Consider the following 12,099-nt stretch of genomic DNA (forward strand, 5'->3'; position numbering starts at 1 on the left):
AGGAGGACTACCAGGCAGGGCTTGGGGACCCCTCCCCTTTACCCACTTCAACCTGAATGACCAGGATTAATCAGACAAGATGTACGTAGGGCACCATGCTGGAGAAGTGAGAATGCTTCTGTCCCTGTCTGCCTGCAGTTAATCCCCAAACAGATAATTCTACAACCAGACCATTTCAGATAGACTGCATTCTAGTGAAAAACGCTAATATTTAGAGAGGGTTGGCGTATCTTCTCCCGTTTGTCATACACATGTGATAAGCATGATCTACAAACCCTGGGAGAAAGCAGGTCAGACTTGGAAGGAGCCAGGATGAGGATATATATGAATTTTACTATCTGTTTGTTTCTAGCTTACACTCACATATCCAGAAGTAGCACTTAGACTGGGCACCATGGTCATCTTTACATGTGTGAAAAGGGCTAATATTTTCAAATCAATTTAAGAAACTTATTTGTGAATTTCGATTTTGTTATATGTTTAGCTGGGCATGCTAATTTTATTTATTTATTTATTTTTGCTGTAGCATATACATCATAAACTCATTAGAGAAGACATATAAACCTTGATGAAGAAAATTCAGTGTTAAAATTCAGTTTGGAAAGTGGGAAGCAACAGAGATGAATATACCTTGAGGCTATCATTGCTGGAACTGGCACTTCTCTGGGACCTACATGCTCAGGGTAAGTGGCATCAACAATAAAGATCTGAACAATGGGATTCTTAGCTCCAGCCTGTGAAGAAAATGGAGATATACAAGCTCATAAAATTCTAATTATCACCAACATTTTAAAGACAGTTTAGGAATTTAGGCATATTTTTATAAACTAACAATGTTACGTATATTATTGTCGAAAACATTCTAATTATAACATGACCACAAGTTTCACTGCAGTGCAATTACAAATATTGTGCAACCAGAGTGAAAACACATATTCTAAGTGATTAATAAGGGAGCTTTGATTCATCGGGAAAAATATTTGGGCTATAAAAAATGCAGTTCCTTAAGTGATATTCTTTTCTGACTTTTAAGACAGATATTTCCCACTATAATTGTTATTAGGATAATTAATTATAATACTATTTCTTCATGTGCCAAGGGGAGTGCCGAGGGGGATTGATTTTGGGAAGGGAGGGTAAAGAATAGATAATGAAATATACCTTTTGCTTTTACCCTGTAATTTGGTCTAGGACAATTACCAGACAGTCTACTAGCTGGTTACATTATTACTGCTATCAATACTCCCAAATTAGGAAAATTTCACCTCAAAATAAAGTGTCATGGGATTTACGCTGTTCTTGCTTTGTGCTTTACGTGCTAGTATATGCCCTAGATATACATGACAGTATAGTTCATGCCCAGACATCTTCTTAGAGTTCTGCTATTTTATCACAGAAAAAGAGAATCTTATAATTGTCAAACAATTTAAATCCACAAAATTTAGATGTATATCCATAAATGGCTCCATGCTGTTTGGCTTTATCTAAGAAATTGTCCAGGCTCTCCTCACACCTTCCTGTTTCATTCTGAGGTTTAGGTGGGACTTTCTGCTTCTTTCAAGTTGTCTTACTTCTCAGTTCAATGTCAGATGTTTCAGCAACTTCAGCCTTCAAAGAAACATGAGAATTTGGGTCCTGACTTCTCTGTCAATGTGAGCTACTCCTCAGTCCTGGATTTCTTCATCTCTTCCTGCACCCTACAAACTTCTAAAGATCCAAGTTCTTTTACATCTTTTGGGTTCCAAGTATCATACCTCTCACTTCCAAACATCTGAGTTTTCAGACTTTATATACAACCCCTGAGGGGTCTCTTACCTAAACACTCATCTCCTACCCATTGCCTTTTCTCAAGACTTTTAACATAAATTTTAGACTATCTGGAATTTCTGTCTCTCTCACTATGGCCACTTTGACTTGCTTTGGAATCCACTTGTGTGTATGCATATCCATCCCATCTTGGTCGTATATAGGGACCCATTGGCTCCGTCTATGACAGTGTTCCCTTGGCACGGGAAAACAATAGAGAATTAAGAACAAAGAGCTAAATTCTAAATTCACTTCCACACCTGTGCAAGAGGAGAATTTATGATTTGATCCCCTTTCAGATTTCTTGTCTAAATTAAATTAGGATATGATGTTTCTCCACCGTGACCTGGCCATTCTTCTTTTCCATACAGGTTGACTGTCTTGAGACATGGGACTGCATGTGAAATATGTAAGCTAAGGATTCTAGAATGTTTATATGAGAAATTGAGGGCTTACACCATGTCTAATTCCCTCAGAGAAGGACCTGGGCTCATAAACTTAACCTATCATGAATGTCCAGAAAAGACCATAACTCAGGCTTACTTCGACCTGACAGGAACACCACATTCAACATTTTAATTTCCCATTCTACTTTGAATTTACATGAGAATTCAAGAGGGAATTGCAAAACAGAACTTTACCCGAATTTGGAGCATGATATATGAAAAAAATTAAAATTAAGTTAAGCTTGTTTTTCCTCCATGATCTAGACCATATGTTTTTCAAAGACTCTGCAATGGATTTTGCAAGGACTACTTCATCCAGCCCAACCAGATGTCCAAAGCAACAGATGTCCACATAAATAATAGAGCACAGTACAATGTTTGCCTTACAATGCACAAGGATAAGAAGCTCTCCAAACTTGTTGATCCCACCTCTATGGTATTGGTTGCTCATTTTGACACCAGGGAAATGGAAGCATCTGCTAAAAGTATTCCACATACCTTTGGGTATGGAATATTTATTGTTCTAGGATATTGTTCATCGCCATAATAGGAATAGGCAATAACTGGTATCTCTGTATCATTAAATTCTGCATATGCCAGAAATTTTCCATTAGGAGACCACCAGAGAGCATATTTTGTAGCAAGCATTTCCTCTGAAAAATAAATACTACCATATTAATTACTATGACAGTGTATTGTGAAAATCATCATAAATACTTCAAAATACATTGTATATAGCCATTTATTAACTGAAATAATTTATTTAATGTGAATGTGACATATGCCATGCTTTGCTAATCAAAAGATAAATGATCTAGGTTTAGAGGAATAGTTTAACTTAATACCCCATATCAAACATCAATTAGTCTCCTGGGGAATTGACATTAATCAGAAATGTAATTTTTTTAAATAAATAGTAAACACCTCAACAATAATTAGTTTTCCCTTTGGGGGCTGCTTCTGATTTTTACAGTCATCTAAAGTAGCCAAAACAAGAAGAACTGTACTTATACTACAGAGTGACATAAATTTGAAAGTTGACTTTCTCTCCTGGGAATATTTTTTTTAAAAACATTTAATTCAGTTTTATACATTTTTAATAAAGGCAAGGACTAGAAGACCTTTTAAAGTCCAGTTAATTCCTAAATACTACATGACCCAGAAAGAGGACAAAATTCATGAGAGCATCAAGAACCGAGAATATTTTCCTGCAAAATAATACAAACAGTTGTTTAATTTTGGAAAAAAAGGTTTATTTTGCAAGAAAAAATGTACTAACACAGCATCTAAGGACCATATACTTCTTGGAATATAAATTATTACTACCACTTTATAATGCTCATGAAAATAAATTCTACAAGTCAGATAACAAGATTTTGTTCTTTCAGAATTTGCACGTCCTGTTCATAACCTGTTAACAGCTTTCAGAAATGCCACCATTCATCTCAGTAACATACCACTCATCTAAACGTTACTAAACATGTGCGATTATTTTCAATTAAAAGCCTAACGGCAGCAGTAAAAAAAGAATACAGCGTACCTTCATAAACCCAGTCTGGGATTCCATTAAATATTTTATTTTCTTTTCCATTATATGTTATTTGAAAAGGTGGGTCTTCTGGTCTTTGTTTCAGATAGATATTGTTTTGATAGACATATGCCTAGAAGTGATGATAAGTTAGTTAACAAGGAGAAATTTCATAAGAAATACAATAAAGCCTGCATGTTTATGTTAATTATTCACCCAATACTTTTAAAAAGAGTGATAATCCAGATGCAGAAAGCCTCACAACTAAGATATCATTTTAATAGGTCGAGAAACCCCAACCAACTTATATTAACATTATGATTTTTAACATAACATAAAAATTATGATTTTAAAATCTATACATTAAATAGAGAATAAAGTCTACTATTATATTTGTTGCCTTTATTACCCAAATAAATAATTGTGTATATTGACAGAAAGTCAAATAAATCTCTGAATATTAATAGCTAGCCAGATCTAATCTTTATTTAGAGTCCTTAAATAAGAGCTTGGACAAAATTTCATGTTGTCTGAAGCTAGTCTGGGAAACTTGTGAAAACCATATTTTTCCTGAGCTTTCTGGCACAACGCATTCTGGCTGAGTATAAGGATAAAGTTTTTGACTGCGATATTTAAAGAAGTCTATCCATGAGCTTGAGATTTTACGGAATTCTCAGATGGGTTTCAATTTATCAAAACTCTTCCCGTTTTTAACCACTTAAAATAGTCATAAATGTATTTTTTTTTTCTTTCAGGCACGGAAATTTAACAAAGGCCAAAATCAAATGGCTCCTCTTTTATTTGAATGATTAAACACTTCTATAATTTAAACATTTACTAATTTACTCCCAACAGGCGACCAGCATAAATACTGAATCGGACGAGGAAGCTCATTTCTTCTTATAAACTCTCTAGAAGAAAAGAAAGAAAATAAATAAATAAACTTTGCTGTTCAATGCAAATAACAGGTATAAAAAGAAAAATAAACAAACAATAAACATAAAGCATCATCGTTTCTGCTTCTTCAAACCTAATGGAAAAAATGTGACAACATGGGACAGAGGACATGGGGTAGTAGTGGAATTCTTCACTAGTTACTTACAGGTCGTTTAACTTCTGACCTTTTATATTGAGGTGAGTGGATTAAAGGGTTATAGACTGAGAAAGTGGGGATACCTCCAGAAATTACCTAATGGAACCCCCCTCATCTTATAGAAAATAAACTTGAGGTGAGAGAAATGATATGACTTTTTAAACATCACATCGCTAGCTCTTGGAAGACCCCTCATTAAACTCAAGCCTTTTAACCCTCAGGACTGTAAAATGTGTACACACCAGGCTGAGATGGTTGCTGAAGGCTTCCAGCTCTGAAATTCTATAATTGTGCTGAAGTTTAATATGTACTCTTCCACATTTTCATTCACAACCGCCATCTCTGTGAATGCATATGCATTTCAAATTTTTGAAAATAAGATGCCATTTGACAATCTCCCCAGGAATCTGACTTGAAATCAGAAAAGGAAAGGAACATCTGATCTCAAGCTAAACTGAAAAAACAGATCATATACTGGGCAGTATGCCTTAAGCTTGAAAGTCCTCCACTCCATCCATGGGGAAATTTCAAATATATTATTGACCAAAAATCTCACTTTGATGCTTAGAGTCACCCTGCAAATACTCAATTGACTGACTTGCGCTGTGGAGTTTCTACTGTTCCTCAGCAAGAATGTGTTCAGATTTTTATAAGTATTAAAGAGTTGTAGGATGCTGTGCTTAAGTTTTGACTATTATCTTCTTGAAGACTGTATGAATAGTTTCATCAAGAATGCTTTTGTGGAGATGCAAAACAAGACCTGCCTCCAAAGTGTAATGTGAAGAGCCTGAAGGAAGACTCCTTTTCTGCACCCTCCAAAAAAAAAAAATCTCTCCAACCTGGACCTAACATATGCTTGATATTTCTACTTTTCCCATTCTTTTAAATTTTGGACACCTGTGAAGACTTGCAACACACGTTACCTTGATTTAACTTACTAGGTCATGAAGTATGAGGCCTAGCGACCAATGAGGGAACATGGCACTAGACAGATCAGCTTTGATTGGAGAAAGAGTGATGGCCATGGAGGAAGGAGACTATTGGTGCTGCCGTGGGAATCCTGATGCTGGAGGGCAGTTTATGAGCACCAGGCCCCTGGGAAGTCTGGAACAGATCAACATACGAGGGCACAGGCAAAAGAATGTCCCAGAAGAGAAGACATTCACCCCTGGTTTACAATTCTCTCTCAAACCAGTGTCCACGTTACCTTTGACATTGTAACACTGCCTTAGGTTTCCATATACCATGGAATCATCTATGCAAGCATGCAGACAGCACCAAGCTGAAAACCTCAGTGCACAGTTTCTTCATGGCAGGCAGGTCACCACAGCTATCATTGTCTGTGTTTTACAGTATGAGAGAAAGTGGAGGAGCGTGCTTTACAAAGGCTGTCATCTCCTCAGTAATCCTTCCCTTGCTTGAAATCAGAACTATCTTCATTTTCTCTATGGTAGATTTTTTTATAAACCATTTGGAGGCACATAGAAGACTTGGAATGAGTGATATTCAGTCTTGCCTTGAATCTCAACAAATTTGTCATTCTTCACTCCTTAAATTATGGTATATTTACCTGACAAAAAAACCAATCTGGCAAATTAGATAGTTGTGCAAGAAAAAAACAAACAAAGTAGTGGTTTGATTAAATTCACTGCACAAAAGCTAAATATTTAAAATGATTCTAGGCCATAAAGCTTACACAAACCATGACTGAAATATTAGTATTGTCATCTTCTTTTGGAGTGCTGTTTAATTTGGTGAACCTCAACATAGTTAGGACGTGGAGAATTTCAAAATGATTAAAAGAAAAACAAGGAAATGATTAAAGCCTTAAGAAATTCTACTGAAAGAGTAAGGTTTCCACTTCACTAGTCTAAAGGTTTCTTGAGAATAGGGTTGGTACCTCAAGCTCATTTGTGTCTCCCCACATATGCTTTTCACATAGTTGGTGCTCAATAAACACTTCTTGAATTTGGTAACAATGTGGATACAGAGAAAAAGACTCAGGGTGCATTAGATGGATTTAGAGTCTACGTTACATAGCAGTTCCTATTTCTTAATTTGACAGTTTAAGAAGATCAGAGTTATTCTTTTCTGAACATTTAAAATAAGTAGAAACATAAAGTTTTTTTTTAATTTTTGTGTTCTTACTAGACAAAAAGGGAAATAGACCATAAGATTTTTTAGTACCTCTTCAAGCCATACAATTATTTTCACTTTTATATAACAACAAATAGGATATCACATTAAGATGAGTAATTTAACCAATTCATTGTCCATACTTAGTCAGAAAGATCTTTCTAAAGTGCAAATCTGATCATGTCATTTCCCATTTGAAACCGTTCAGTGTTTCCCTATTGTCGTCAGAATGAGATCTAAACTCTTCTTAATGGTTTCCTCATTATTATTTAGCCCATGATTTCTGGCCTCAACTCCTTCCCAAACTTACACCACCCCCTACTAGTAAGCATGCCCTCCTCCAATTTCAACTCAACTGACCTACTTTGAGTTTCCCGAACACTCAGTGTTTTTGTTTCCTTTTGGGCCTTTACATGTTGTTCTTTCTGCCAGGAATTCTCTCCCTCAGTCTTTTGCCTACCTACTCATTTATTTAATTTTTTTTCTTTTAAGCTGTAAATATTTCAAATAATTAAACATAAAGATAAAAAATTGTATAATAGATGACAATTTAGCATCTAAATTTAAAAGATATTAACATTTTACATTTTTAAAAAATTCATTTTAAATTAATTAAATTTAAATTAAATGCTGCATCTCCCTCCCTTCTGCTTCCTTCCAATGAAGGAGCCCCCTCTCCCCAACATTGTGTATCATCCCCATGCATTTTTGGTACTTTTATAAATATGTGTACTTTTATAAATTATATATTTATAATTTGGTGTTCAAAGGTAGGAAAAGTAAAACTATAGAGTGTATAAAAATGTAAGATATTAGTCAAATAAAAAGAGGTGAATATTCCAAAGGAGTATTTCTTTGAATTTCTTAAGTTGTATAGGTATACATATACTGTAAAGAAGTAAGAAATTAAGACCAGAAACAAGAGAACGCAGTCTTAATCTCAAATCAGAGTCTGTAGTGAAAAAGTCTCTATATGAGACTAAAGTAGTGTTAATAAAAAGACAGGAAGTTTTACCCATTTGTAAGGTGGTAGATGTGATACGTTGCTGTGTAAGAGTATCTCCAAAGCTGTCAGGAAGAAGAGGCAAAGACAAATCATGATTCTTAAAAAGCTCAGGTCAATAATGTATAATCATAGGTCACTCAATACAAGGTTCAGAATTATAAAAGGACTATTTTCACAAAGCACTAGGAAAGACATGTTTCAATTCTAAATGAGTCTCATTTAAAGAGTTTTACTGTGGACTTTTGTGCTGTTCGTCCAAATTCCAGAACTAATCTCAGCAGTGATTCAACCCTCACTCCATAAAAAGCATATCCAAAGACATTTCTTAACATAAAATGCTTTTCTCTGACACACTCTACCCTAAAAAATGTTCCCTTTATGCTTTACCTTGATTGAAGTAAAACCACTATAATTTCCAAGTCCCATAAAGATTACCCTGCACCTGGGTAATTATTATGATAATAACCCTTTAGTATTGGGTGAAGAGAAGTTATTCAACATATAGTTTTGTTGCAAAATGCTTGCTTTTCTTTGAGCATAGTTTTTTAAAATAGTAGAGACTGAAAAAATAAATAGGAGATATATAGTGTATAATTCCTCCAGAAAAAACGGCTCATTTCTCATTAAGTTTATTTGTGCTGTGGTTAGTGAATAAAGCAAGTATTATTCTGGATTTTATTTCCTAAAGGGCTTTCAAACTTTTGGCAAAGAAGCTCCAGTTGCCTGAAACATATCTTTCTGAAGATTGCAGGTGACCAAGACCTGGTCCACTGGAAAATAATCAGCTGTCTGAACAATGGGGGAGGGGCAAGCTTGACTTTTCATTCTGTGTATTACGGGAGTTTTGCATCTCAAGTAGAATATGAAAAATGGCAGTTAAATCAAAAGGTTCTTGATCTAAGAGTAACTATTAGAAGTTGAATTTGATAGTAAATTCTTCTTCCCTTTTGCCAGTATAAGTAGAAAAAATAAGGTGATTATCTTCCATCCACAACTTCATTCAGGAGGGGGAAATTAAGTAAGGCCTAATAGTCTAGCTATGTGGGATTCTCCTACACTAGGCTTTCGAAGACACAGATTTAAACCCCTGGTCTACCAGGGTTAATTTATATACATATATATATATATATATATATATATACTGACTGTGGAGAAAAGGGAACCCTCTTGCACTGTTGGTGGGAATGTAAATTGAAACAGTCACTATGGAGAACAGTACGGGGGTTCCTTTAAAAGCAAGTGAATTAAATAAGGTATATCTTGATTTTTCCATTTTCAATAATAATAAATATCAACAAGGTTAAAATATGTGAGAACTGAATAATGATTCATGATACCAAATAACTTTTTTCTGATGAATATCAGTGCCCCCAAAATAAGTTTTTCCCTTAAGATGAAAGTAGTTTTTACTACTTGATGATAACCAGACAAGAATGCCAAATTCTGAATTATGTGTATATGTTTCTGTTATGCTTTGGGGGCTCAGCTAGAATTGCATCAATTTCTTGAATATTTAGAGATAAAGATAGACTCTTTCTTCTTCTTACTTTTATAAACCATTCTGTGGGCTAATAGGAGATACAATCAGATAAACCCAAATTAAATAGTCAATACCTTTGAATAATCACTTTCTAGATATGCAAATTGCCGATCCGGTGATAAACCATAATTTGAAGCATTCACAATTTTCTGAAATTATGAAGAAGTTGATTAGAATACAGAAAAAATAAGAGCCATATAAATTTGTAGTTCTAAAAGAATATTATATCATCGATATACTCCCACATATACATTCAAAGCAATTTTTTAAAAGTAGTACCTACTGTATACAAAGAAATTTACTACACATTAGGGGATGAGGATGTGATAAATAGGATATACTTTGTGAGTTCAAGAAACTTATAATAGTAAACTTCTAAACAAATAACATTACAATTTAGACAATTTTATAAAAGAGATATAACATTGCAAAAGTGTTAAACAGGAAGTGATTGAATGCAAATGATAAGATGGTTTGTTGCACAGAGAAGGAGAAATATCAGCTGAGCTTGACTCTAAAAGATTACTAGGCTCCTGAAGGTAGAGAAAGTAGGAGGTCTGAGAGTCCAGGAGGACAGAATAACATATGCCTATGTATCATAGGACCAGTCACTGAGCCTTTATTAGTTACTGTCCTAAGCACTTTCAAATGTTACTTCATTTAATTCTTATACTAACCCAAAGAGGTATTATTATTCCCACTTTACAGAGAAGAACCTGAGGCATGGTGAGGTTGGAATAATGGGGAATCTTACCCAAGGCTCCATAACTAGTAAATGAGCCAGAATTTGAACCTCAGTTTGCCTGACTATAAGAGCTGAGTTTGTACATTTTATCTCATGGGATACCTGTTCCACAGAGGAAGAAAAATGCTAGGTGATTTGAGCAGGGAAGGACAGTAATCTAGTGTGACTAGAAGAGAGAATGGGAGGATAACTGGAGTGGGGGATGGAGCTGAGAAGGCATGTTGGATCCAGATCAGGTGCTCAGTTGTTCGGACTCTGTTTTTTGGTCAGTGAAGAGCTGGCAGAGGTTTCTGAGGAGGAAGATAATGGAGGATACATACCATGGTGGTATTACTCAAAATAGTATATGATTCTCCTGTTTCAATATTATAAAATATTATATTATTATCTGTAGATTGACGAAGATATTCTTGTCCTTTAAACAAGAAGGAAAACAAAACTTGAAATGATCTCCCTTAACAGGAAATACATTTTTAACAAAGAGAAACCTCTCTTATTTCACATACTGACTTTCTTTTTCCTCTCTGTCTGGTACATATTGCCTTGTCAAATTTAAAATATGACAGTAAGTTGATGGTGGAAGGGAGAAAAGGGTTGTTTTTCTACATTACACAAAAATGCCATATTTGCTAGTAGGAGCCTTATTCTAACCAGTTCAGGGTGGTTAGGAGTAAATTTGGATTTTCTCTGTATTACAAAGAGAATAAGCCAGTTTTAAATTGTTTGTTTCTTCTGCAATAAAAAATTATATATTCCATTTAGGCTGTGTTTGACTTAGTTTAAAACCTATTTTATATGCTTATTATTTTCTAAAGAGAAAATGAAAATATTCTATTTTGTTTAGTGGCTCTTTAGATATAAATTTTATATAATATAAACAATTTAGTTGCTCTTACCACTTGTTTGATTAGACTCATTTAACAACATACTATTTTGAAAAACTATATGTAAATATCAATTTTATGGACCTTAAAGTATTTGTCTTCAAGTTAGGATTTGTTCATTTCTCAGATTATCTAGATTAACAATGGAATTTTTCTTTTGGTAAAATTCTCATGACCTCTTCTAAATAGGTACTTATTTCCCATTCTGAAAAGCTATATCATATGATCAGTTTATTCTAACAATGCATTCTCAGATGTTATTGTTCTGCTAAAGCTACTACTGTATTGGCATCATTACTATTGGGCAAACCCTGTCTAAATAGTTCTGTGAAAAAATGTTCTGTTGGTCACTTGACTTATCTAAATAATTGCTGTTTTTATCCATTTCAACTAAGATGGCTTATGTTACCATAGAGAATTGTTGGCAATAAAAATAAAAACCAAAAATCATAAATTTTAAAAAAAACCCAAAAGGTAAAGAAATAATTTACTTACCTGAAATCCAGTTTGGAAAAAATGTTTTATAAGAAAATGTCCCATTTAAAATATCCTTCAGTGTGAGTGCTCTTGTTCTTCCTTCAGAGTTATGAACTTTGGGGGAGGAGGAAACATATTATTACTTAAAAGAAGATGAATAACTCAAATGTGTCTCATCTGTTATTCCTCATAAAATGAAAAGATCTGCCATAGCTAAATCCTTGTTTAACTCTTGTCTTAATAGCTCTGAGTATTATTTCCTTTTTGATAGACAAGGTAATGAGGCTTAGAGAAGTAGTTTGATTGCCTGGAAAGGAACACTGGTGGGAAAAGCTTGAGGAGTGTGATGGGGACCATGCTGAGCAGCAGGGACATTATTCTTCAGACAGTGAAGAATTTTCAGAGGTTTTTAAGAAGAAAGATGAGATGAGGTTCCAA

General features: G+C 34.4%; 1 protein-coding gene across 2 annotated transcripts in view; it reads right to left on the reverse strand.

Annotated features, from left to right (window-relative positions):
* FAP (fibroblast activation protein alpha) overlaps positions 1-12,099 on the reverse strand; it is a 73,833-nt gene that overhangs the window by 43,966 nt on the left and 17,768 nt on the right. Inside the window, exons 4-11 of one of the 2 annotated variants that reach the window (XM_067026182.1) lie at positions 11,680-11,775; positions 10,621-10,715; positions 9,630-9,704; positions 8,025-8,077; positions 4,619-4,691; positions 3,793-3,913; positions 2,751-2,905; positions 631-734 (exon numbers count right to left, since the gene is read on the reverse strand). In XM_067026182.1, coding sequence (XP_066882283.1) covers positions 631-734; positions 2,751-2,905; positions 3,793-3,913; positions 4,619-4,691; positions 8,025-8,077; positions 9,630-9,704; positions 10,621-10,715; positions 11,680-11,775 — 772 coding nt within the window. The remainder of the gene's footprint in view (positions 1-630; positions 735-2,750; positions 2,906-3,792; positions 3,914-4,618; positions 4,692-8,024; positions 8,078-9,629; positions 9,705-10,620; positions 10,716-11,679; positions 11,776-12,099) is intronic. The other variant, XM_067026183.1, reaches the window with a different exon arrangement.

Source organism: Kogia breviceps, chromosome 2 (assembly GCF_026419965.1).
Source record: "Kogia breviceps isolate mKogBre1 chromosome 2, mKogBre1 haplotype 1, whole genome shotgun sequence".
NCBI lineage: Eukaryota > Metazoa > Chordata > Mammalia > Artiodactyla > Physeteridae > Kogia > Kogia breviceps.